At 52.5% G+C, this 27,167-nt stretch overlaps 1 protein-coding gene across 7 annotated transcripts in view; it reads left to right on the forward strand.

Annotated features, from left to right (window-relative positions):
• Positions 1-27,167, forward strand: part of TRAPPC9 (trafficking protein particle complex subunit 9) — a 588,199-nt gene that overhangs the window by 394,520 nt on the left and 166,512 nt on the right. For all 7 annotated transcript variants that reach the window (XM_073230280.1, XM_073230285.1, XM_073230286.1 and 4 more), the window contains one exon: positions 5,631-5,741. In XM_073230280.1, the coding sequence (XP_073086381.1) occupies positions 5,631-5,741 (111 nt within the window). The remainder of the gene's footprint in view (positions 1-5,630; positions 5,742-27,167) is intronic.

Genomic DNA, 27,167 nt, shown 5'->3' on the forward strand with positions numbered 1-27,167 from the left:
CTTGATACATTTGGGTTTAGGTTTACCATTTAATTTTTTTATGTTCTTTTTATTCAGTGCTTTCTTTGTTCTGTGTCTCCTTTGCTATATTCTTTTGGATTATTTGAATTATTTTTAGCATTCCATTTTAATTTATATGTTGAGTTTTAAACTTTCTCTTTGCATATTGTTTCAGTGGTTTTCTAGGGATTGCAATATGCACTCTTACTTTTTCACAATCTGCTTAGTATTAACATTTTATCATGTCAAGTGGAATGTGGAAACACAAAACCATATAGATCCTGCTACCCTTTTCCTTATGTTGTAGCTGCATTATATATTACATCAGCATATATTTGAAACCCAATGTTACAATTCTTGATTTAATCCTCATACAGCTTTTAAATAATTTGAGAGGAAATTATTTTCAGCCAGACTTTTTTTTTTTTTGCTCTTTCTTCATTTCTCATGTTCCACGTTTTCTTGTTGTATTAATGCCCTTTCATCTGAAGAACCTTTTTAAATCTTTATTTTGGAGTTCTGTTGGTGACTAACTTTCCCACTTGACCTTCAGCCAAAAGACTCCTATTTCACTGGATGAAGACTTCTTGGCTGGCAGTGCTTTTCTTTCTGCAGTTTAAGACTGTTTTCTTTTCCTCTGATCTCCAGGGTTTCTGAAAAGAAATCTTTAGTCTTTGAATCATTGTTTCTCTTGTTTCAAATACATTGTTTGCTCAGACTTCTTTCAGAGTGTTTCTTTTCTTTAGTTTTCTGCTGTTTAGTCTTACTGTTCTTTCTGAACATTAATTTCTTTCAGTTTGTACTGTTTGGGGCTTGTTGAGCTTCTTGATTCTGTAAATTTGTGTCCTTTACCAAATTGAGGGAATTTTCAACCATTATATCTTCAAAAGCTGCATGTTTTTCTTTTCTTTTCTTTTTGAAACTCCTATGACATGTTTTAGATTTTTTTTTTTTCATCTCATAGGGCTGTTTTTTTCTTCAGTCTTTTCTCTGTTGTTTCCATTGGATAATTTATTAATTTATCTTCAGATTTGCCAGTTCATTTCTTTTGTGTTCCAAAATTATGCTTTGTATGATTTCTAATCTTTTAAATCTGCTAGAGATATTTTCTCTATGGCCTAGGATATGGTCTATTTTGATACATGTTTGATGTATACTTGAGAAGTATAAGTGTTGTGTTTCTGGATTGGAGTTTTCACTAAGTGTCAGCCAGATCCAGTTGGTCAATGGTATTGTTTGTTTATTCTGTCCTTTTTGATTTTATGTATGCTTGTCCTGTCAACTACTGACATAATTTACTGTCTGGTAAATTTTTCAAGTTAGTTTTTTTTTTCTGAAGTTTCTCTTGGTTTTCTTTATATCTTCTCTTTCTCTACTGAGATTTTCCAGCTTTTCATTTGTTTTGAGTGTGTGCATCATTACTTCTTGGAGTGGTTTTACGTCTTTCTGATATGATTGTTATCTTGAGGTCGTTGTCTGTTGATTTTATTTTCTCTTGTAAGTTGGCATTTTCCTGGTTCCTCCTACACTGAGTGATGTTAAGTTACATTATGGACGTTTAATGTATAATGTGGTGAGATGTTGGGGTCTTGTTGGACTCCTGAGTAGAGTGTTGCTGTGCTTGTGTCGGTGGGCGGCCCGCCCTGCGGGTGTGGTGTTCCTTCCACGCGCCGCACTGCAGTTCTGGGCTGGAGCGTGTGCAGTGCTCGTTGGATCAGTCCCACATACGTGCCGTCCGTGTTCTGCCCTGGAGCTCAGTTCCCAAGGCCCATAGTTGGCTGCTCAGGACCCACCCCCAGCGTGCTCAGCCCCACAGTGGGCCCCGGTCACGCACCACTTTACTGAACCGCTCTCCTCATCTCTCTGCGTTCTGCGGTCTCTCCAGCACTTCCCAGGAGGCTCCCTTCCCTTTCCTCCTGAAGCAGAGCCAGGGTTCGAGCCTCCCCCCTCCCCCAACCCCAGGTATCTGCATGGGGGACTAATTGGCTAGAGGACAGAAAGGGGAATTAAAGTGATGGGGTCTGGCTCCATGGTTGTGGGACCTCAGTCCCCTGGGTCAGAGAGGCTGCTTCCTGTCCTCAGGGCTGTATGTGCTGTGCAGCCATGACTGCCATCATAGTCCTGTGGCCCCACGGCACTGCCCGAGGGCTGGGCTCGGGAGGAGGGTGCAAGGAAAAAAAGCCCAGGGCACTCCCCACCCCCCCCCCCGCCCCACCTTCACCTGTGTGTGCTGTCCCGCTCCTGGGACCTGGGAGGCCAGGCTTCCCTGGGAGCCCTGCCTTTCCCTGCCCACTGGGGACCTCTGAGTCCAGGCTGCCTGTCAGTCCAGGCTCGGTAGGACTGCAGGGAAATGGAAACTCACTCTGAGGTTCTGAGGAACTTTGATTTCAGGTGTCTTCCCCCAGCCCGCTTTCTGCAATTCCCTTTTCACATCTTCAAACAGCTACTCCATGTTCTTGGCCATTTGGTCTTAGACATAAATTTTAGAACCAGTATGTCAAGTTTGACCAAAACCAAATCTCTGTTGGGATTTTTATTGAGTTGCATTGAATTTATATGACCTCTGAAAGAGGTGACTTGTTTAAAAATATAGTTCTTCCATTCTTGAGCATAATAATCCCTTCATTTATTTATCATCTTTAATATCATTCCATAAAACATTAGAACTTTCTTCATAAATGTCATACAGATTTTAAGATTTATTCCTAAGTGCATTGCTGTTGCAAATATATTTTCCTAAAAAATATTTTGTAATTGTTTTTAGTTGATTTGTTACTGATCTCTGTTGCGTATGTGTTAGCCCTCTGTTGGGCAACCATTTGAACACGTTTTTCCTTATTTTATAAAATAGAACTAACATTTCTATTTTTTAACTCTCCTCATCTCTCCTACCATTTCCCCTCACGAGAGTGTGGGTTCCAGGAAGGCAGGTACCATTTTCCTTGTTTACTTCCTGTCCGCAGTGCCTGGGGCAGCTACTCCCGTAGCTGATACTTGTGTTTGTTAGATAAATTATGTAGTAAAATCCCAGTTCTCTGCAGAGGAAACAGTGCCCAGTGACAGTGTCAAGGCTGTGTTGCACATGCGCCCTCCTTGCCCGGAATACGTGCCGGCCGTCCACCTGGCTCCCTGTCCCCTTCCCCCGACCTTACTCAGGAGTCTTCCCCGCTGCAGGGCCTCTGTCCCCTTCTCTCCCCAGCTAGGCGGGTGGACCTGTCCTTTAAAGACTTGTTCTGGTCTGGTTCTTCAGGAAGCTCTGCTTGGCTTCCCTATGCTTTGGAAAGAATGGAGCATAAATCCTAAGAAAATCATCCAAAGTGACATGGCAAGACACCCAGAGTAGGTGATAGCCTGGTAGGCACAAAGTGCTGCTGTGCTTGGAAAGGAATCAATCTATGAGAGAGCGACAGCGCGCGAAGATCCACTAATACGTCATGACGTCAGCATCTGAGGAAGAGACGCTGAGCCAGGGCCGCCCACTCACGTGGTGAGTCAGAAGCACAGGGCACAGAGGGTGACGGATGGCGTCATTTACTCCCGTGCACCTCCCTGGGCTACAGCCTGTGGGTGAAAACAACACATACTTGAATCTATTCTTCCCTGCTTTAAAAAAAATCACTTCAATTTTCCTCCTCTGATAAATGTTTTACGAATTCCCTTTTCTGATGAAATATTTTGCTGTGATTAAAGATTTCATGAAGTTATGACAAAGGCAGAATAGATCTTCATTTTTGAAAGCTCATTCCTCTGTGAGCTGCGTGAAGAGGCCCTTGTAGGCAGCTGTCAGAGATGATGAATGTTTCCAGGTGCTGAGCCTCTGGGGAGACAGACACTCCCACCCAGAGAGCCCGGAGTCAGCCGACGACGCGAGCCTGCTCCTGTGAAGCCCGTGTGTGCGTCAGCGGCGGGAACCAGCAAAATGAGACCGCTGTGGCCTTGCTGAGAGCCCCCCTGAGAGCAGGCACACGTTCACATTCTGAAAACCTGGTATTTTCCAGATGCCCTGTGGCCTTTGCTGATGACTGTATCTGTGCACATGTGTGTGTGCATGGGCACATATGTGCATGTGTGCCCCTGGGCCAGTTACTGTACCCTCTCCCCCTCATTCCCTTCTCTGGAGGTTTGGATTGGAATATGCATCTCCATCTACTGTGCCACCTGCAGGATTTTGAGTTCCAGGCTGGACGGTCCATCTCCTTGCCTCCTGGGCCTCACTTCCCTCCCCCCATACGTGTGTCCAGGCAGATGACTCCCCAGGGCAGTCGTGACGAAATAAGCAAGTTCAGGCACACGGGGTGGCGTCTTCCTGCCCCTTGCTAATGAGCCAGCGTGGCCTGGCATCACCACCCTCTGAGAAGTACATTTGAGAGAGAGTTCAGATGCCCTTTGGAGGGTCATGTTTTGAAGTCACACTGAGCTGCAAATGACCCAGACCACAGATCCTTTTCTGAGCATTTTTTCATATGAAAAGCCACTAAGCCTGCTCCCCCAGGAAGGAGCATGGTGTCTGCTCCGTGCTGGCTTCTGCGTTCCCATTCACATCAGCAAGCACTTACTGATTGCCCGTCATGAGCCGACTGGGATACTTGGCACTCAGGATTCTGTACTAGTTGTAGGCAAGCTTTCGTCTGCAATGGAAACCTGACAGATGGTGACTGACACACATGAAGCATGTGTTGTTGGCTTTTTGTCTTTATGGGTGTAGCTGATGAGTCTGGAGGGCAGGAGGCAGCGTGGGGCTGCTTCTGCTGCGGAACATGCCCTTGTTCCCCAGGCCCCTCCTGGCCTCCACTCTGCCGTCCACAGCCTGTGGCGTTTGTCCCGATGGCCTCTGAGTGGTTGGTGGGCTTCTTGGCATCCTGCTCTCTCTCGGGAGTAAGGAAGGGCCGGAGAGCGTGAAGAGTGAGTGACTCTTCCTCTCCATACTTGTCTCGTTCGGGACGGAGTCTCCGGAAGCCTAGTCCTACCAGCTTAACTTTGCTGCATGGACCTCCCTTTGTGGCAGGGGTGCAATGAGAACTTGAATATTTTGCTTTTTAACCTTCTGTAGTAGAGAAAGCAAAAGAACGAAGGTTTCACATGGGTGGTGAGTGGGCACATCTACGCTATCTTCCACAGCTCTTAAGCAAAGCAAGTTGGTGTCTCCGTGAGCAGTGCGCTCATGGTAGGCATGTGCACAAGCAAGCAGCTGGCTGGGACTTGCAGAGATCCAGTAAACATCGCTGGTGGGCTCAGGACGTGGACCCGGCATTTGTTGAATGACCCTGTATGCCTAGGGCTTCCCCCTGGTGGTCTCCCTCGTGGGTCAGGTGTCCCAGTCTTCACATAGATGGGGCTTGGAGAGCTCAAATTCCCTCCCACGGCCACTTGGTTAGTAAAGGGCCCATCTGAATGGTCAGCATGTATCTGCAGGACCGAGGAGGATCTGATTTCCAATCCACTTTTGGAGTTCACAGTTGCTTCAGAATGACTCTCAGTAATGTCCAGGGTACAGGACACTTTAATAAATTACACTTCTGATGCCTTCAAGTAGTGGAAAACCTTTGGGGAAGAGAAAAAGGCAGAGTCACTGTCCTCTTTGGCTGCCCGAAGATTCCGAACTTGAACTTGCGTCTGTCTTTGCCATGCAGCTCCCGGCAGTGCCACCTGCTCCTGGATGTCTGCAACTCCGCGGAGCATGAGCTGACCGTCAGTGCCCGGAGCGAAGATGAGCTCATCCTACGCGCCGGCGAGTGCCAGCGGTAAGTGTGCCCACACGCGTCCTCTCCCTGCTCTCATCATCTGCGTGAGAGCTGCTGAAATAATCCACCCTCAGTCCACCTTCTGAGACCCCAGAGGATGGGCAGTTTTGTCTCCCTTTCTGAGGACACTGAAATATTCGGCAGGGCCTTTTCACTGTTAAATTCCTAAGGAAGTTGTATTGGGAATAGTTGGTATTGATTCGGGGGCTGTGTATCAATATCGATAGGAAGTTGCTGAGAGGAATTAGTGCCACAAAAAGACAGGCTGAGCACAGACCTTTGGGGTGGGTGCAGCATCACCCATGCCCAATCTCTGGAGGTGGCCCCACCACACCCTGGCACAAGGTCAGCCAAAGGACTCCCCCTGGCTCAGTAGGAACTGCATCTGGAGCAGGAGCAGCATGCTGAGTGAAGGGAGCCTTACCCAGAATTGCATGTACCATGTGATCCACCTGTCCAGGGCCACTAGGGCATGTCCCGAGGCAGACAGACATCAGTGACTTTGGAAGAAGCTCTTATGCTGCCAGGGGACCCCTTCCCCAGGCCCTGGTCCACACCCCGCTGGGCCTCACTCCAGGCCCAGCTTGGATGTCAGGGGCACACCCTTATGGATGGAATTACAGGTGGAGGACACTTCTTATTTTTAATTGCAAAAGCTTCACTTACAAAAAATACTTTAGAAAGAAGCATACTATGTCCCAGGTTTAAACATTTTGCTTATATTTGCTGTAGATCTCAGTCCTACTCTGTCTTTCTCTACCTGTCTCTTTCTCTCTCCCTTTTATTTTGTTGGAACTAAATGTCAAAAATAGCTGATATTAACGTAATTAGCCAGCAGGAGAAATGTAACTTCAAACCACCACTACCCATGAATCGGAATGATTAACATAAAAAACTGACAATGCCCAGTGTTGGTGAGGCTATGAAGGAACTGGAACTCTCATTCCCTGATGAGAATATAAAACAGTGCAACCACTTTTAAAGAAGGTTTGGTACTTTCTTAGAAAACTGAACATATACTTACTCTTTGCCCAGCAATTCCAGCTCTAGGAACTTAAGAAAAATTTAAACATTTGCTCACAAAAAGACCTATACATGAATGTTCCAGTCAAAAGAGCCCAGATGTCCATTGCAGGAGAATGGATAAATAAACGGTGGCATTTCCCTACAAATGGACTCATACTTAGCAACAAAAGCTAACAAATTCCTAGCACATCAACAAGCTTGAGTCTCAGGAGCAGCATGCTGAGTGAAGGGAGCCTTACCCAGAATTGCATGTACCATGTGATCCATCTGTCCAAAACCCCAGGAAAAGCAGGGCTTTGGTTGGTTGCCCATAGAGAGGCTGGAGTGGGGTTTAACCGGAGAGGAGCCTAGCGGGTGTTCTAGGCAGTGTTCATGCTGTGTAGCTAAATGTTCGGTGTGAGTCACACAGGGGTTTGTGCTTGGTAACTAGGCACTTAAGATTTGTGCATTTCACCGCAAGGCAATCTGGCACCAAAATAAGCACTGTGAACAAAGGCTGGGCCCCAAAGATGTGCCCGCTGAGGGATTTGGGGGGCTACACGGTATCTGCAGGAGTGTTTGGGATGCCTAAAAAGTACGAAATTATCAGATGGGGAGAGGGCTGGAAAGATGGATAGCCTAGGTGATAAAGCAAATATAGTAAAACATTAATGGTGGAATCCACTTGTGGGCATGTAGGGTGTTCACTGGAGAATTCTTTAAATGTGGTATTTGACATTTTTCATAACAAAATGTTGAAAAGATAAGCAAATGAAAAGATAGCTAAGCCCTATTCCCTCCCTACCCACCATCCTTCCGTCCTCAGGGGAAACCTCTGGCTTTGAGGCGATGAGGTCGTTCATACCATGTGTCGCTACTCTTATTATATTTACTTATATCCACAACCCAGTGTTATTTCAGAGCCTTTTTAAAAAAGACATATGTGGCTATATGTAATGTCTTCTTATAACTTTAAGTCAGCATTCTGCTTTGCAGAGAAATATGAATCTGGTTCTCTCCTTCTGACTGTCACTTATATTTTGTGCATGGATATGCTGCTTTATCCATTCCCATGCTAATCGTGTATGAGGCTGCTTCCCGGCCATTGCTGTTTAGTGGGGTTTATGTAGATCCATCTACATAGATGTAGATAAATGCAGAGTCAGGCTGTTAGCCCGTGATTGTAGGACCATTTGGGGCTGATAGTTGGAAACTGGAGGTCTGTTGACTTGGGCGCATGTATGGCCTTCCTTCAAGAGGAGTCAGAAAGCCCTCCCTCCCAAGGTCTCGTCGTGCTGGTCTCCGCAGAGGGCCGGCTGCATGGGTGTGGGTATGCGTGCAGGGCTTGTGCATTGTCCTGCATGGGCTGCCGGGACTGCGGGCATTTGTGTCTGGCCCCTGGGTGTAAGGACAGGCTTTGTCCCCGGGCACCGGTGCCTTCTGGGGTCTGAACAGCTGGCAGTTGCCTGGGCCTAGTGCCGTCCTCCAGACTGTGAAGGAGCTCTCTGCCCTCTGCCTTGCCTGTCTTATCCAAATGTTTTGATGTAGTCTTAGATCCCAGAGGACATAAATCTCATCATCTTATGCTGCCAATATAAAACCTCTTTTTGCAAACTTATGAGTTGTTCAGCTCGTTCTAAGCTTGAATCCTTCTTGCCCGTGGAAGGCCGAATGACGTTAACAATCCCATTCGCAAATGGTCGCAGTTTAGTCTTGGGCTTCAGGCTTCTTCGTTATTAAGCTTTTTGCTTTAATTCTCATTTCTCAGTGCAACTAACTCACTCATTCTTTATTCATTCATAAAATATTCATTCAGTAAATATTGATAGTTGGAGAACTTGCTGTGCGGTCTCTGCGTCAGGCTCCAGGAGTGCTGACATGAATAACTAAGGACCTTCTCAGCCAGGGAGAGCCAGCGCAGTGTGCTCAGTGGCCCCCACGCCCCTTCCGCCCAGTGAGGGCGTCTTGCTGTCCTGCGGGGGTGGTCAACCAGAGGTCATGAGGTCGGGGCCGCCATCTCTGGCTGTCCCCACTAATGCTGTGCTGACTGCAGGGGGTCCCGTGTGGGGGTGCAGTCACTTGCCTCCCCTGTTTGTTTGCACCTCCCTGGCCTTCCTGGGATCACCGTAGCTGCGTCTAGGGCAGGTCTCACGGAACACTCCCGGTGGAAGAGGCTGAGGTGGTTATGCCTTACCTGGCAGCACTGCAAAGCACCTGGTAGACCCCGGCTGTGGACATGGTCCCCTGTCTGCAGGCTGCCTTCTCAGTGCCCTTCCCTTCCCAGGATCTGAGCTCAGCGCCTCTCCAGCTGCCCCATGAGCAGCCATCCCCACCACATCTCAGGTCTCCAGGTGCAAGGGGAGACATCCCCGCCGAGGGGTGGCCGCCCTGCCAAAGGCAGATCCCGAGGGCCCAGCCTAACCTCTCTGGCAGCAGGCATGGAAGGCAGTGTTCTTCCTGCTGCCGAGGAAGAGGGCAGATGGGCACTGCCTCCTACTGGAGATGGTGCAGCCCAGCCTTACACGAAAAGCCATGATCCTGGGATCAGTGTGGTTCTGAGGCTGCCCTTCCAAGAACCCGGCGCTCCCAGGTCGGGGGGCATTCGATTTCCATTTAGGGGGGGCCTGCAGTCCAGGAGCAGGACCAACACCAGTGCGTGTGTGCAGTGCCTGCCTCCGCTCCTGCCCGGGAGGAGGGGGCGATCCCACATTTCCTGGGACGAGAGGACCGTCCTCAGGAGTGCAGAGGAGGGGCAGCGTGCTGGGGGTTGCAGTCAGGATCCCGTGTGTCTGGAAGAGTTAGGACTCCAGGCCTCACGATACTCGCGTGCAGGAGATTTGTCCACAGTTTGTAGATGAGCAACCTGAGCACATTGATCCAAGTCACTCAGTGGGACCCTCGTCTGTGCTGCAGCTGGGCTTGGGGTGGTGGTTTAAGCTGGACTGAAGGGTGGGGGGGACGGCCTTAAACACGAGCTCCGTTCCTTCCCCTTTCTCTGCTCTGTGTAGCCTTAGGTGAGTTGTGACGAGTGCTGTGAAGTCCACTGTCAAGTGTGGAGGCTGACAGAAGAAAGCATGGGGTGTGGAGAACAAAGCAGTCTCTGCTGTTCATTAATTCATTCAACAAATATTTCCTGAGGGTCAGGTAGGTGCCAAGCCTGCCAGGAGGTAGGCCAGTGATTGAAGCTGGTACTGCCTGCGTCCTCACAGCACTTAGGCTATGGAGCAGAAGAAAGGTGCGTGACAGGCACTTGTTGTGCACTGTGAGGGCAGCTGAAACTATGCAGGAAGAAAGCCAACCCAGATGGGGCGAGGGGCAGCTGGGAGGGCTTCCTGGAGGAAGTGATGCTGCTGTGGCGCAGGGCAGATGAGGAGTCAGGGCTGGAGTGCTAGGGGCAGGGGCCCCGGCGGAGGCACAGCGGGCTCCAGAAAGGGGCGTGTGTGGAGCACGGCTTGAGAGGTCTTCGGACTGAAGGTTCACGCTCTTGAATTAGAAATATTACTCTTGTCTCCGTATTTCTTAGAGATATGTTTTTAACCTTACAACTGAAATACAACATTTCAGCAAATGGATGGAGCGAGTACCTTTCTACCTTCCTAATCTCTTCTTTAAAAGGCCCTCTGGAAATTAGTGACTCATTAGCAGTTTCTGTTACATGGCTGATGCATCAGTTCTGTAGTTAAGGACCCTTAGTTCACTTCACTCTTGCCAAATATGATTTGCAAGGCTTCGTCTGTAGTGATTGCGTTTCCTGGGGGCTCCATGCCCTTGTTCCGGCGAGACGTCCAGAACGCTGCTCCGTGGCAGCCAGAGGCTGTGGCGCGCCTCCTTCTCCTCCAGGGGCAGGGGCGCGGTGCCGCTCTCTTGTGTGGGCACAGTGCCTGTTTGCCAATGAGTAAGGATGTCCAGGCTGGCCAGGGGTCCTGCAGTTAGTTGAAGTGGGCACCCAGGGCTGCCTGCTTACCACCTTCTCTCTCCATGGGAGAGAAGTTCTTTAGTCTGTGTTCCCTGGAATCGGATATTCCTCATCTAGTTTCAAAAGATGACCAGAAGCAGTAGAAAGCTTCCCGAGTAAAACGGCATGAACTTTCTTAAGAAAACAGGATGTCAGCAGCAGATTTAGTAGATAATTAAGATAGGATAATTATTGTGTTTTTTGCTTAATTATCAAACCATTAAAATTAAATTTCATGACAGCCCTCACTTCTGCATGCACCTCTGTCAATCTGTGGTAATAGATGCTATCTCACCCCGTGCTTCGACCTGCCCCCCAGGACCCCCTCCTTGGCCGCCTGCACAGCGGGTCTGCTGTCCGAGGGTCCAGACGTCACCTCTGGGGAGCTCTGTTGCTGGCTGGCTGTGGACACAGCAGCCCTGCCGGATGGCAGCATACCATCCCGGCACTAGAACAGCTGTGCCAGAGGGACAGGGCCAGGCCCAGAGCAGAGCCTGCGCTCTGAGACTGCTGGGGAAGCTGCCCAGCAGCGGGGAGGCCAGGCTGTGGCACGTCCAGGGGGATCCTGGATTGAGCTCTGAGATCGAGTGAGAAGCCTGGGTTGTTTTCAGGGGTTCTCTTGAGCACTGGGGGTGGCCCCAGCCAGTGGCAAGGCGCTGCGGGCACCCTGCACTTGGCGTTTGCCGCAGCTCCTCTGGGGTGGTCCGAGACTTTTCACCTCCTCTGGGTTTTAGTCCCTTCCCTGGTCTTACGAGAGGCTCAAAGATGCTCCCTGCAGGGGCAGAAGAGCCGTGATCGAGCACACGATGACTTGCCGTGTGCTGTCTTCCCAGCCCTTGTATGCCCTCCATCCCTGAGTGGGGCACCCTGTGCCCTGCGCCTTGCAGCTGTAGGTCTGAGCCCTGGGCCCGGGTGGCCCCTCTTGCTGTTATCCAGAATTAGAGGACTTTGTGGATTTTCTTTGTAGCACCATCTTCAAACAGGAAGGGAAATGGGAGAGCCCTTCAGAAACGTAGCTTCTGGAATGCATCCTCAGGTGTTCTTGTCCTTCCGGCTGACTGACGGGGACAGCGAGCTCGGGCTCAGCAGGCCCCATGCAGACTGACCGAGAGCGCGAGGCCTCCAGTCCCTGTGCAGACCTGTGCCCACCACTCCGCCCAGCCTCCCTTCTAATGAGCAGATTTTTAAGTTTCTCTAAAGAAACCCCAATGGCTCTTAAATCCATAGGAGCCCCTAATGATTAATAGGCCCGAAGAAATGTTAGCGTTCAGCCTGGAGAAGCAACCTGGTCACGGAGATTCAGGCTCGCGGAAGATGCGCTGCCGACTCGGTTGACAGGAGGCGTTGTCTTCTTTCTGTGAGAAAAGAAAGAGGTGATGAGCTGGGTGGGCTCCGCGCCCTGCGTGGCCTCCTGCTCCTCTGGAACCTTCCCCACGTACTGTTGGGCCTGAGGGCCTGGAGCCTCCGCCTTGTGTGGGAGGTGGCTCCTCCTCACGTGCTCTGCCCGTGACTGCCAGCCACTCACTCCTGGGGCCATCCTGGGCCAGCGTGGCTTACCACCTTCTCTCTCCATGGGAGAGAATTTCTCCCATGAGCTCAGCCAGCTCTGCCAACTTACTTGGCCTTATTGAGTTTCCAAGCACTTGTCTTTACAGTGGGTGATCCTGTCCTGTAGGTTGTTAAACACTCAAGTCACTCCGTGTTGCGTACCTGGCACCGTACGGCCCATCGCAGGGGCTCTGTAAACAGCAGGGAGCTGGTTTTCAGTACCCCCCTCATCCTGTTTAGAAAACAGTGCCCCATCCTGGCTACCACTGCTGGAGCACATCTCAGCCCGGGAGAGGGGCATGCGTGGAAGCCGCCTCCGTCCTGCGTCGGGAGGTGACTCTACAGAGATTTGCTCACGTAATGAGCTTATTTGGAGCCTCAGTCCCCTGGCTCCTCAGTGGTGTCTGAAGTAGAGACAGAGAACATTCGCATCTAATCAGGAGTCAGAAATCACAGTTATTTCACAGGAGGGTTTAATACCAGGAATTGTTTCTGGGCATGAGGCTGGCAGCTGGGTAAACGAGAGGCTGAGGGCAGCCCGCCAGTGTCTGGGGGTGGGGCCGGGGCCCTGGGGCTCATTACAGTTAGAGGCTGGGGATGGCAGGCGCAGAGTTGACACTCAGCCCTCTGGGGAAGGCGCTCCTGGGCCTCAGAGGTGAGGCGCCCACAGGAGTCGCAGGCAGAGGGGCAGACAGACAGACAAGCCTCAGGAAGCACAATGACCCCCTGCGCTGCCCGCCGGCCTCCATGTTCACCTTTGCTGCCAGCTTCCCCGTTTCCTGTATTACTTTGAAGCAGATCTGACGTGTCTGGTTATTTCATCTGTAAACATTTTAGTATTTGGTGCTAGAACTCTTTGAAACATGACCACAATGCTGTGTCGTGCTTTAAGGCGGATAGTTCCTCCCTATGAACAAATGTCAGTCAGGTTGAGATTTTCAGTCATCGTAGGTCGTATGTTTAGAATATTTATTTGAGTCAAACTCAGGATGTTGGTCGGTCTTGAGTCCATCTCAGTCTGCAGGCCCCCCTCGTGTCGCCTCTCACTGACGGAACAGGCCCCGCCGCTGGGGGTCGCCGTCTGCACGCCTGCCGTGCTGCTCACCTTGCTCCTCTGACTCCTTTCTTTTTCCTTCTTCCTCATTAAATTAGTGGTGAAACCTAGAGGCTTGTTTTCTTTTTTTGCAAAGAATCCCCTCAGAAGGTGCTGAGTGTCCACTGGTCGCCTTTGTGATGGAGTCGTTATCAGTTGATGTTTTTCTCTTATTAACCTAACCATATACCCTAAATGTTCACGTGGAATCTTACACCAAATTCACACATTTTTAGCCCTGAAGGGTCCATAAACATTAAGAAATGCCCTAATTCTTCTTCATAAGCTCAAAACAAAACACGAAAGCGTTTTCTGTCTGAGTCTCGGAAACTGACCAGGTGAAGAGGGGGCGCTGTGTCCTGTGCACTGAGCTCCGATCACCTTGTCCGCTAGGAAGTCGGGCTTGTTGCTCTCAGCGGCTGCCCCACAAGGGAAGTCGGCGTGGCCGCCCCGCCAGGGCTCTCAGAGGCCCATCAGGATCTGGGAACCTCACAGCACCTTCTGGCAGCTAATGTGGCCGGGGCTGAACTGCTGGGGGTCCGACAGGCCCAGGTTGCCGTCCCTGAGGAGTGGAGCTTGGGGAAGGTCTCCACTGGAACCTTTTTTTCTGGGGCTGCTGGGCAGTAGCAGCAAGTTGAGTTCAGGATGTCTGGGAATTTCTGTTACAAATTTAGCCTGAGCAGCATCTGTGTGTTTTTGTCACACTTTATGCTGCTCCCTTTAATCATAACCTTTAAATGTTTTGTTTTTCTGTATGTAGGATTATTGTCCTCTTCTGATGGACGAGTCAGTGTCGCTTAGGACGGGAGTGTCTCGGGGAATGGTGGCTGCCGTGGGCTGGGTGCGGCTGGGGTTGGAGGGGCAGTGCAGGAAGTGGGGTGAACGAGGGGCTGCAGCTTGGAGCAGCCAGGTAGAAGGAAAGGGGGCTTGTGTGGTGTTTTCAGTGAGGGATTTGTGGAAGGTTTTTGAAGAAAAGGGCTCTGCCTTGGTCTCTGTCCTTGGGGTCCGGGATAAATGACAACTTGACTGGAGCCCTCCACAGCAGCCACGGTTCTCAGGGTGTGGGCCCAGCAGTAATACTGTCACTTGGGAACTTGCTAGAAATGCAAATTCTTGGTACCCACCCCAGCAATTTGGAGCTTAACAAGCCCTCCAAGTGTTTCAGATGCTCAAGGAAGGTTGAGACCCAGTGTGTTAGAGACACGCGAAGGAGAGCTGTCTGGGCTGAGCCAACAGCCGGCCGGTGTCGTGGAGCTTGTCCCCAAAGCCATGTCCCTGTCTGCAGCCTCTTTCAGGGGCAGCTTGGTGGGAAGTCTTGTCTTGGGCAGCACTTGCTTTTGTCTGCTGCTAGTGAAGGTGCCAGACCTTGGACGTAGGCCCACTCACAACTGCCCCTTTTGCTTCCCGACTTGGGTGGTGAGCTGCATGGCCCGCTTTTTGGGGACCAGGATGGGTGTCGGGTCTCCCAAGGTTTGCACACTCAGGGCTGTGGTGTTGTGGGAGTGTTTGAACTGAGTAACTGCTGATCTGGGCCTGTTGATGGGCAGGGGTGCAGGGGCCTGTGCACAGCTTGCAGGGGAGTCAGTACAGTGCGCACGGGGTGTGTTCCACTTTCCCTTTCTGTGCTGACACATGGGCGTGCCAGGCCCTGGCTCCATGTCATATGAGGAAGCCTGAACTCAACCCAGCTGGCGTTGAATGACTCACTTTACCTCTCCGAGCCTGCAGAACGGGGTCAGCACACCTATTCCTCAGTGCCGCTGTGGGGTTTCAGTGCAGGATGTAGGCCTGCACGTGGTGGGCGTTCTGCAGGTGGCGATGTCCCCCTGCAGCTCGTGCAGCTGCCGGACAGCCGGCTGCTGGGTTTCCCGTCATTGGATGGTTCTGGGAGAGCCTGGGTGGCCGAGTGGCAGAGACGCCGTGTCAGAGATGCCTGCCCTTCCTGGGGGGCCGTGCGCCTGAGCCCTAGAGCGTCTCAAGAGCCTAAGGTAGGATTTCCATGTCATATGCTGTGTGGCCTATAACTTGTCTCCTGTGGAACCCTGCAGTTGTCCAGCCCCCTCTCCTTACTGCCTCCCAGACTCAGTCAGCACAGGGCCCACCTCCCGGCTTTCCAGCGCCTGAGAAAGCGCCTGCTCCCTCGGGCCAGCAGTGACGGCAGCGCACCTCTCCACGCAGGGCAGGCGCTTGCGGTGAGGAGAGGCGGCCCTTTCCTCTAATGCCGCCGCTGTTGGAGCCCTTTCTCCTCCTCTCTTACCCCAGGGTAGGCGGTGCGCAGCCGCACAAACAGGCCGTCTTCTGAGCCAGTGACTTGTACCAGTTAGAAGAGGCGGAGCCGCCCCTGGGCCTCCCTGCTGCAGGCGAGGCCTCTACAGAGGCTGGGCCTGAGTTTCAACAGCACAGAATTTGAACTTGGATGTGACCCCTGCCCCATCTATATACATTTAAATTTCTTTGCATATCCATATTGTTTTGGAGCAGTTCTTTGGGGTCTGAGGTTTCCCTTCTCCTGTTATACAGGGATCCAGCCTCAGATGCTGAGGTGTAGACAGAAATTGCCCTGCCTGTGCTTCAGGGACGGCGCAGCTGTGGGTTGAGTCGGGGGCAGGGCCGTGGCATTTGATGGCTTGCGTGAGTTGCACCTGGCCTGAAGGGCCTGAAGTTCTGCCGATATTCTGCTTGCGCCTCTGTCAGGCCCCGTGTTAACTTAGAGGAAGGAGGCCTACCCAGGGGTGCAGAGCTTCGCAGCGTGTCCCCGCAGCCAGGCACATTTTCTAACATCCCGAAAGGCATCCTGTGTGCTTCCTGCAGCCTTGGGTGCCTCCTCCTGAAATGTGATTATTTTCATCATCTTAATTTTACATATCTATTCCTATTCCTATGAAAAGAAAAGTATAACGTTTTGTTCCATACAGAACCACCTGCTTGGCTCCTTAAGTTATGGGCTCACTCTTTGGGGTTTTGCCATGGATGTTTTTGTAAGATAGTAGAGACAATGTCCCGTTCGTTAATGGTTGTCATTGCCGTCTGTCCTAGGTTTCTGGTGCCAGCCTCTGTGCCTGGGGTTGGTGGTGATTGGATACGCTGGCAGTAGGTGCATTCTCTTACACTGGAACATGTCCCTGGCACCTGTTTCATTCATTCACCCTTCACATATTCAGTACTTGCAAAATGCATATCGTCATGCTCGGTCTGGGCGAAACAGCTGAGAATGAGGCATTGTTTGTGCACAGAGCTGTGGCTCAGGGGCAGACTACCTCCCCCCCAGCCCTGCCTCGGTGGTGGTTTGGTGCAGAGACTGTGAGGTTAGGGGCTGGCCCAGGGTCCTTGGGCTGGGGGTGCTTGGGGACGGCTTCTCCATGGAAGTGGTCTTCAAGGGAGACTTGAGGGCCAAGAAGGAGCTGGCCAGATGAGGAGAAATTGTGGGGGGAAGCAGTGCTTAGGCAGAGGGAACAGCTGGGCCAGGCCAGGAGGTGGGGGCAGACTGGGTTCTGGGGCTGGAGGTGGTGCAGAGTTGGAGTGGAGAATTCAGGATGAGGCTGGAGGGGCACAGGGCCTATAAGCCACGGTCAGAGCGGCGTCTTGTCTTGATGAGAAAGGTTTGCTTGTGAGAGGGCTCTGGGCAGGGCACGGTCAGATCGGCCTTTTAGGAAGTGTCTGCAAAGGGGTGGAAGTTGGTGAGAGGCAGGGTGCTGGTCTAAGGAAGGCCGTGGAAGTCTGTACACCCCCCAGCCCACAGCAGGGCCTCTGTTAGGTCACGTGAGAAAATAGAAGTGACACGGAGTCTGACCTGCAGGGCGTCTGAGAGCGTGGCCGTTCTTACTCTCTGTTCTTGTGTGAGTGAGACCTTGCAGAGGGGGAATGATGGATGGACACGGGGGAGAGAGCCCCGCCCCACCCCGCTTCCTGTGCCGAGGGGGGCCTTTCTCTGGAGCTCCGGAGGAGCTCAGGCTCCTGGGACCCAGTTCTCCCAGCCCCCGTCTGGCTTGCTAACCACTAACGCCCAGGGAGGCTTCCGGTGCGGGGGCCTGTTTCCAGGGCTTGTGAGGGACCAGGGGACACACGATCAGGTGACTGAAGGCTGGGGGGCAGAGGCTGCAGCTTTCTTGTAAAAGTGAAGAGCACGTTCACGTGCGTGAGCACCTCCCCACCCCACCACCCCCTCGGCTGCAGACCAGCTTTTTATTAGGGGAAGGATTCCTGTGTTTTTCTTAAACTCTTGCTGGGATACACTCTGTGGATTTGGACGAGTGTGTGACCAGCATCCGTACAGAGCCCTCTGGGCCCCGCCTCTCCACCCTTCGTGCCCCACCCCTGGCACCACTGATCTTCTCAGCGTCCCCCCAGTTTGCCTTCTGCAGAACGTCCTGGAGGTGGAATCACACCGTGTGCAGACTGGCTTCTTTCACTTAGTGTTTGCACCTAAGTTTCCTTCATGGCTTGAGAGCTCATTTCTTTTTCATGCTGAGTCGCATTCCACTGTCTGGATGGACCGTAGCTTTATTTATTTGTCACCTACTGACGGACATCTTGGTTGTGTCCACGTTTTGGCAGTCATGAATAAAGCTGCTCAAGCATCCATGTGCAGGTTTCTGTGCGGACATGACTTCTTAACTCCTTTGGGTAAATGCCAAGGAACATGTTTGCTGGATGCACATGGGAAAGAGTATGTTCAGTTTTGTAATAATCGTTTTTAAAAGCCAAAAATAATGCATGGTTTCTTGCCTCTTTCATCAAACTGTTTCCGGTTTTTGTTCTGTAGCAGAAGGAAAAGAAAGAGAAAAAGTTGGAGCAATCAATACAACATAGAGCGTTGGTAGCGGCCAGCTTGAGGCCATGTATGACACTGCTGTTCGTTCTTTCTGAGTGTGTGCCCGGGCCAGTCCGCCTAACCGTCATCCTTTAAGACCCACGTCCTCCTGTAGGGCCCCGTTGGGCTTCCCCGCCCTGCAGCACTTTGCCCACAGGGCCTCTGCGTGCCGCCCTGTAGTAGCCTTCCTTGCTGACCTCTGTCACTCTGGGAACCACTGCCCAGCCCAGCCCCTGGCCCAGTAAGAATGGAACTGAATCACCTCTGTGTCATTGTGTTTGCGCTGCGGTACTCTGTGGTTACAGAAGACCTAGAATCTTCATCGCCGAGCACAGTGGAGAGATTTGTCTCTCATTCGTGCTGTTTGCGCAGCACAGGTCACTCTATTTGGCTTTCAGTCACGATGCATGTCGTGTCTGAGACGTGCCAGTTCTGTGGCTGATGGGGAAGAGAAGGGGACAGGCCACATTATAACTCGTACACGGCCCGTGTTACTGCCTGCACATTCTGTTGGTCAGACAAGTCGCGGGCAGCCTGAAATCGAGGCATGGCGGACGGTCCTGGTGGCAGGGGCAGCACTGTAACCCACCACCCCTCCGTTGTCTTTAAGGGACATGTCACCCTTCTCTCAGTTTATTGTCTCGTCTGTAATTGTTTGCCCTCCTGAAAGGATGCTTGCTTTTTTTCCTACGTGAACACACCACATTACAGTGAACTACATCCTGTCACTCTTTCCTATGTCCACTCAGAAGGCGTTGCTGGAGTGCCCGCTGTGTGCTAAATGGCATGGCCCATGCAGTGCTGAGAAGCATACCCGTGAACACGCATGTAACCTGGTGTGATGCACACGTGTGCTCAGCATGGCAATGAGCTTCTTGTTGTTTGAATCAGGTTTATTGAACACCTGTCAGACTCATGCTACCTTGGCTAGCGCAGAAGAAGGCCCAGTCTGTGCTCAGGTTTTGTCACAGTGGCATCAGAAAGGGCCTGATGTGTATTGACACCCAGCAAGTGCCAGGCATCATGCCTCCTGCTTTTTTATGTACTTGCTTCTTGGCACTCTGAAGAGCAGGCGGTCTACCACCTGCGTGGAAGGGAAGAAATGGAGACTGTGGCTGTCCTGGCCTGTGGGGAAGAGGGACAGGCAGGGACTGGAGTCCTCACCTTCCAGGAGGCCCAGTAGGACTGGGATACTGGACATGTCCTGTCTCCTGCTCAGGGGTCACATGACGTGACCTCTCTCCTCTAGGACGAAAGGCGGTCAAGGCTGGAACATGGCCTCTCCCGCCCTTGGACCCGCTCTGCAGCACAGAGCCTGCCGGGGAGGAGGTGCTCCCTGGGGTTGTTGGGACTCCGCTCTCTTCAAGGCTTCACATTAGCATCCCTCCTAAAAGGTTTTCTTTTTCAAGATTAGTATGTACCAAGGACCTTTTTCTCTTGCTCAGCATCCCTCAGTGAGAATGCGGGCTGTCGTGCGTGCTGGCAGGCTTTGTGATGGGTACCGCGTGGCCTGCCGAGATGCCAGCCTGCTTGCTTCCTGCGTCGCTGCTTACGGGTGACTAGGTAAAGGGAAACTCTGTTATTTCCAGTTAATCCTCCGTTGTGAGCCTGTCCTGCATTCAGCACACAGCAGCCTCCTCTTAGCATGTAGCTTCCTCTCTCTCCTCTGGGATTCTCTCTATCTTTAAAAAGTGATTGCATTATTTGTGTTTGCTCCCTGTGTTTGGGGATGATTCTAGAACAAGGGAGCAGAGGTCATGGCTGCTGAATGCTAATGGGCGCCTCAGCAGGAAAGCTGGGAGCTTCGGAGGCCCAGGTGCCGCAGCTCCTGTGCTTTGGGAACCTTTGCTCATGATAAATATTTTGGACTTTGAAAAAATTCATGGAGGCATTGTTTTCTGCTGAGCAGGACCTCGGGGTTATCTTGTCAGCCCACCTTCCGCAGCTCCACGCTGAGAGTGTGTGTTCTCTGCGCCCAGGTGGGTGTGTCAGGGCCCAGCCTAGGCACCGGCGGCGGGCCCTGAGCCGCTGCTTCACCCTGGCATTTAGGCCTGGCGAAAAGGCAATTTTTCTGGGGTTATCCTGTGGAGACAACCTGTGACCTCGGAGAACAGAACAGGGCTCAGTACCGCAAGCTACAGGGAGTGCATTTCAGAACACATAAGAATATTCTAAACATTTGTTTTCTATCAACAGCCCTTTCTAAACGCCTGGGTGTGGGAGGCACTGTGTTAGGTGTCTGGCTTCCGCAGATGAATGGGCCGTGTGCTTTGTGCTGTGGTTACAAGCAGTGTCAGAGGGAGGTGGGCGGTGCCCCCCAAGGGGGGTGCTCACTCGAGCGGACCGAGACGGACAGGCCGGCGGTTACTGCCAGCTTGGGCAGGCTCAGAGCAGGTCAGCCCGGATCCATGGACGGTGAGGGTTCCATCTGCTCGGCATCAAGGAAGCCAGAGCTGCCCCGGGTGGTGCTGTGGCTGGCATTTCCCCGCTGCCCTCACAGATCGATCTGCTCAAGCACATGTATTAATAATACTGGGGGCAAAGTTCCTCGGAGGAAATGTTTGATATTTTAGGGAAATAAAAATTTAGCCTGTCAAACATTGTATAACTCCAAGCACTCAGCAAATTTTAGGAAAAGCAGTCTTGCCATGTTTGATTTTCCCCTTTAATCCCTTAATGTTTTCTTAACTCTTCTTAGTATCATTTGGAGACAGAATTCTTCAGAATCCTTACAGTGATTGTTCTGAAACATCTCTCCCAACTCCATTAGACTCTGGAATCTCTAAGTTGGAAAGGTCTTTAAGACCCCCGCTGCTCAGACCCCACACTGCAGATGAGGGTCCTGTGGCCCCGAGAAAGCACACAGGTCTCTCAAGCTCCCAGAGCCGCTTAGTTTTCGGACTCACAGATCCCAGCTGTGGGTCTTCCCCATGGCTGTGGGTTCTCAGTGGGAGGCCGAGTGGGGCTCTCGGGGGGCAGGCGCATCAGCAGGGTCCTCGGCAGCTGGCTCTGGGTGCTGCACTCTCTCTCTCCGTGGGCAACAGACTCTCCCTTCTGTCCATCCAGAGAATTCTCCCAGCCCACTCCAGGCATCCTCCCTGAGCTTCCAAGACATTCCCTTTCTTCTCTGGGGGCACGGCTCCTGGTGCCCGCGACTGTTGTCAGGGCTCCACCCTGCCATCACCCTCTGTCTGTACCTGTCTCTACCTGAATGATGGGCGCGTCAGGGGCAGGGTTGGGCTTTGTAGTAAGTGGTTAAGTGGGGTGGGCAGGATAATGCCCCCCAAACAGGTCTACATCCTGGACCCCAGGGCCTGTTAATATGTTTTCTTACGTGGCAAAAGGAACCTTGCCGGTGTGATTGAGTTATGGACCTGGAGATGGGGAGATTTTCCTGGTGTCTTGGTCCATTTGGGCCGCTATAACCGAGCCCTGTGGACAGGATACTGAGAAACAATAGGCATTGATTTTCGTGGTTCTGGAGCCTGTCAGCCGCACCTCAGGGCCCTGCGTGGGTGGGCTCACGGGAAGGCGGCCTTTTCATCGTTTGCTTACACGGTGGGAAGGTGGTGGGTGCTGGCTGGCCTCTTGTAAGGGCACCGATCCCATCTGTGAGGGCCCCACACCCAGATGCCATCACACTGGGGTTTCAGTCTCAACATAGGAGTTTGGGAGACCCACACACAGACAGTCCATTGCCCCCGAAGTGCCTAGGGGTCCAGTGTCCCAGGACCCTTCTAAGGGAAAGAAGGAGGTGGTGGGTCAGAGGCAGAGGAGGAGAGGTGAGGGTCCAAGCAGAGCTCGGGGGCCACAGGGCTGCAGACCAGGGGCCGCAGGTGGGTCCCCCAGAGCCAGAGGAGGCAGGAACACAGGTTCTCTGGAGCCTCAGAAGAAATGGGGCCCTGTTGGCCCATTTTTAGACCTCTGACTTCCAGAATGTAAAATAGTGCTTTGTGTTGCTTTAAGCCACCGAGTTTGTGGTGACTGGTGACAACAGGGAGTAGAACATTGTGTGCAGTGTGGGAGAAGACCCCAGAGGGATGCGGGTTGGGGGCGCCTCCCCGGTGTCCGTGTCACTCTGGCCCTCCCTCGGCTTCACTGTCGGAGTCACCAGGGCTGGACAAGTGACTGCCACCCTCAGCTCGCTGCAGCTCTGACGGGGTTGACAGAAGGGGGAGGGACTGTAGAAGCTCCTGCAAGTGTGGGTGGGGTCTAGCCCCGGAGCTCTTCTGTGTGACATGCAGTCCCTGGGGCCCTGGGGGACTTAAAGCTTCTGTGTCCTGAGGCCAAAAGCCTTAAGGTTCAGGCTTCAGATGCAGACCATATTCCTGCTGCTGTCCATGGTTCTGTATTTGGCCCAGATTCTCAAAGAGCTCCATTAAATCGTTAATTTCATAAAGACAGCAGTGAACATGTGCAGATGCCCGATTGCACACTGCAGGCACCTGTAGCTTTGGGTCCAGAGCACAGTGATAGTGAGCACGGCCCACGTTTGCACCTTCCCTCCAGCCGGACCCTGCCCCGGGCTCTTGGTGCACAGCCTTCATGGTAGCCCATCATGTGGCTGGCACGCAGCTCTGGCCCAGATATGCTGGTTTCCTGGGCCCCCATTGCAATCGCAAACATGGACTGTTCTCAGCCTGCACATTATATACCAGGAAGGTGTGAATGTGTATTTTGGGTAAAATATGTAGAAATAGAACAGGTTATAATGTGCCTCTTCTGCAGCCCGGTGGTTCTTGTGCTCTGCCTTGGAAACCGTCGCCCTGAATCGTAGCTGGCGATGTGGTGCCAGGCCCCGTGATAGGCAGCTAGAAGTAGTACATCTCACCCTTACGGGGAGGTCTCATTCCGGGCTTTGCGGATGGCGGCTGAGGTTTAGAGAAGGTAGCTCCATTTCACCTGGTCATTGTTTCCCTCATTCCTTGCAGTGGTATTTCTGGGGGCCCATGGCACCCACAGGATGCCATTTTGGGTGCTGTGCTTTGACTGTGAGTGGGATGGGCCTCTGCTCTCAGAGGGACTGCTTGCTGATGGGTGAGGCCAGACAGTGAGCAGTGCTGTGCGGGAAGGGAGGGAGGGTGCCCGGGAGTCCCGTGGGCCTGTGGAAGCCAGGAAGGCCCTGGGGGGCCTTGAGCAGGCTGACGTCATCTGACTGATGTCATTAAGGAACCAGCTGGTAGGTCGAGGAACAGGGTTTTACACCAGGTCTTTGTGGTTCCAAGGCCTGGGCACGTCCCTGACACCCGAGGCTTCCAGGGGCTCCTGACCGCTCACACTGCAGGAGGTGGAGCCTCGTGAGGTGGGCTTGGAGGGCATCAGTCGGGTCACTTTTCTTTTCCATTTTTTCCCTTGCTCCATGACTCCCTGTGCATCTCAGGTCCTGTGCATCCACCCCCCTCCTTCCACTTTTGGATATTCTGACATGAAGTGTTGAGGTTTTCATGAAAACAAATGCACCTTCATGCTGTAGCCACGCTGCAAAGCTATTTGATGACGTGTAACAAAGACCCTTGAAAGCCTTTGAACCAGAGAGCGATTCCCTTCCTGGGAAGCTCTCCTGGTGACAGAAATATCCCAACTACAGGCTGAGTGTTGAACACAAGGATGTTTACTTCTAAACCAAAGTGTCCGACAATAGGGCATGATTAGTAAATTATGGTACATTTGTATAATTGACTGTTATGCAGCCATCAGAATTGTGTTTTTATAGGATTTATATGCCATGCTCAGTTGTCACAGTGAGTCTAGTGATACCAACAGACACTGGCAGGAGAGAGACATTCCCCAAGTGGCAGTGAAGGAAATACCCTCCTGTGCATGGACGGCCATGCCTGGAGCAGGAGGCCCAGTGGCCGTGCCCGCAGATGGCCTAGCAACCTTGGTCTGTGAGGCCAGGATGCCCGGGAGCTGCCTCTTGGACGCCCAGTGGGGAGGGAGCTCTGGTCAGCTTCTTACAGAGGCTCTCGGGCCTCCCTTGCCACTGTGGATCCTTCTGGCCCCTGGTTGCAGTACCCGGACCCCAGCTCTGTCTGCCTGTCCACCATGCAGTGGACATCTGCAGGTACTTCCAGGAGGCTGGGGGAATCTGAAGCTCATTTCCCAGGATCAGGGCCAACACATGGGCACCCACCTCAAGACCCAGACTTCAGGTGGGCCTGAAGTTTATTCACCAACATGGATGAATGCCCACTGCTTCATGTCTGGAAAAGGCAGGATGTAGACTGGCATTTATAATGTGATACACAACACATAAAAATCAGCTGATACATGTGTTCATGTGGCTGGAAGGAAATGCAACGAACATAGTGAGAAAATTGTGAATTGTTTCACTTCTATGTTTTTCAGTTTTTTACAGTTTTTTAGTGACATGTAGTAGTTGAAATATATACAAGTCATATTTTTTAAAATTCTTACTTCATTGCATTTCCAGGTGCTTTCTGGCTTTCAAAACTCCGTCATGACCATTCATCCCTTTTTTATTGTTTTGTGCATGCGTTGGCGTTGGCTTACTCTTCGTCCTGTGAGTCTCTGGGGACATGGGGGCTTCCTGTTGCTTTGCGCCAGATTTGAACTCAGTACCTGCCCATGTCATTCCATCTCCTGTTGCTGGTACAGGCACCTTCCAGAGTTTGCCGCCGTGCCAGGGCTGCTGAGTGGCTGATATCCCCCAGCTGCAACAGTCTTTGGGGACCCAGACTGCCCGTTCCTGGCCCTGAAATAAATCCAAGCTTGCTTAGAGAAGCAGCTTTGGGGCCAGTGCTCACTTGGGGGAGGCTGCAGTTCCAGGATTATCGCTGCCGAGCTGCTGGCATTTGCTCCCGTCAGCAGCTGTGGAGTCCCTGCCTGCTTGAGTTTGCCCAGCCGCCTCCAGCACCCGTAGCTAGTGGAAGAACGGTAGCCGGCCTCGCAGAGTGAGGGGCAGTGCCGTGCCAGTGACTCCGGTCAGCCCTTTGGTGGGCTGGGCCGCTCTTCTCAGCTGTCAGCATGCGGCCCTGCACCTGCCGGCGGCACTTGCCTCTGTGCGTGATGCCCGGGCAATGCCGGCCCCTGGGCCCCTGGTTCTCCAGCTCCTCTGCTCCACACTGGGTGCATCTCTAGGCTCCCAGTCTGCTGGCCTCGCGGGATTCCCTCCCTCCTGAATGCCCTCCCATTTCAGGATTGTCATGTAAATATTCCATGTGTTTCCTACTTTAGATATTTAAAGAATTTCTCCTCGCTTATGTGGTACAGGCTGACCTCCCTTGTGTGGTTGATAAGCTCCCCATCTTCCTTCCCTCCTCCGCCCCGTTCTTCAGACGTGGTAACACAGAAGAGCTAGTTGCTCCTGAAAACCCGCAGTCTAGTGCAGAGGTGGACAGGTGCCGGGCTGTTGGGACACTGGGGCCGAGGGCCCTCCGGCTTCGCCCCCAGCGTCATCTTCCCGACTTGATGTGCTGCCTGTTCGCCCATAGTGTGTGCTTTGCCCCCTTGCATTTTGCATTCTGGCAAGGTGGCCTGGACACGCTGTGGCTCTCATACGTGCCGTCCCCTCTGCCTGCACCCATGTTCTCTGTTCGCCGGCACTCTGTGCTTCCATCTGATGGGGGATCTTTCTTCTGGGTGGCCCTGCCTGACCATTCTGGGTGCATGCACATTTCATTCTTCCTTAACTGTGTGTGCGTTTTATTTTTTGTATTTAACCCTTTCTGTTCTCTTCAGTTGTTCCTGTGTTTGTCACCTGTACCAGGCCCTGAACTTCTTGAAAGTAGGAGTTCAAAGCATTTTTATTTCTTATTTTTTTATTGAAATATAACTGAAGTCTTAATTGAAATACTAAAAACCAGCTCCTAGCCCCACATCGTGAGCACCTGGGAAAGGTCTGCGACCGCGGCTGTGTTCACACACGTCATCTGCTTGCTCTGGGTGTCCATGTGTTCCTGCTGCTCTGTCCCTTTGAGTGTCCCCGTGCGTATAGTGTGGGGGGACGCAGACATTTCCTCCTGGAACCTGGTGGCCCACCGTCTGCCTTGCTTGCTGGTTTTTCTGCTCATCTCCGACCTGTTTTGTTGTTTGCTTATTCTACAGAACTTGGTGTTGGGAAAATTTAGACTCAGAAGGCAAAAGCCTAAGAGGTTAGAGGTTATCCTGTGCCTGTCCCACCCACCTTGAGTTGCCCTTGGGAGCGGAGCTCGTTGTCACAGGGCATGAGAGCTGTCACATGGCAGGACGGGCAGGAGTGACGGCACCTTCCCCGCAGCTCTCCGAGGACAGGGAGACTTGGGCTCTGGAGCAGGACTGGCATGTGCCAGTCAGAGGCGGGCAGGCCTTGACTCAGGGTTTCCTGGGGCCACGGATCATGGTGGTGAAGGGTCCGGCCTGGGGTGAGCCGCAGGTGCGGGTGGTGCACTGTGCTGGCTGGCCGAGGGCCGTACCGCCTGTGGTGTGTGTCACACCGACAGGACACTCCGTGGGCAGGAGCAGGTCCCAGACAGGCCCAGAGGTAGAGGCTTCCGAGCACAGGATGGTGTAGGCTTCCTGGGGCAGATCTGTCCCCAAAGCAGCCTGTCACGCATATGCCCACGCTGCACAGGCCCTCCACATTTGGTGGCGTGAGCGGCGTCTCATTCCGGGACAGACTTGGTCGCCGGCCTCCGCTATGCAGCCAGTGTGGCATAAGCCCCGGTGCAAGGTCGTGGCGGGCGGCAGGGCCGGGCAGAGGTGTGTCTGGATTCCAGCCATGGTGTTCCTCTGCCAGGGATCTCAGGGAAGATGCGTGCCCTGACGTCTCGGTGTCCACATCTGACAGCGGCTTCTTGGGACCAGCGCCTGAGCTGGTAGGGATGAGGTACCACCTTGCGCCAAGTCTGGGCACGCTTCCCTCATGCCCTGCGCTCCTGCGTCGCAAGTAGCCCAGCTCCTGACAAAGCAGCGACTGCCCCTGTCTGTGGGCGCGAGTCTCCGGAGCCCTCCAGTCAGTGGGGGCAGAGGCGCACGGATCTCCCTCTTCACCCAGATGGGTTTGCTGAGAACCGT

This window comes from Manis javanica, chromosome 2, assembly GCF_040802235.1.
Source record: "Manis javanica isolate MJ-LG chromosome 2, MJ_LKY, whole genome shotgun sequence".
Taxonomy (NCBI): domain Eukaryota; kingdom Metazoa; phylum Chordata; class Mammalia; order Pholidota; family Manidae; genus Manis; species Manis javanica.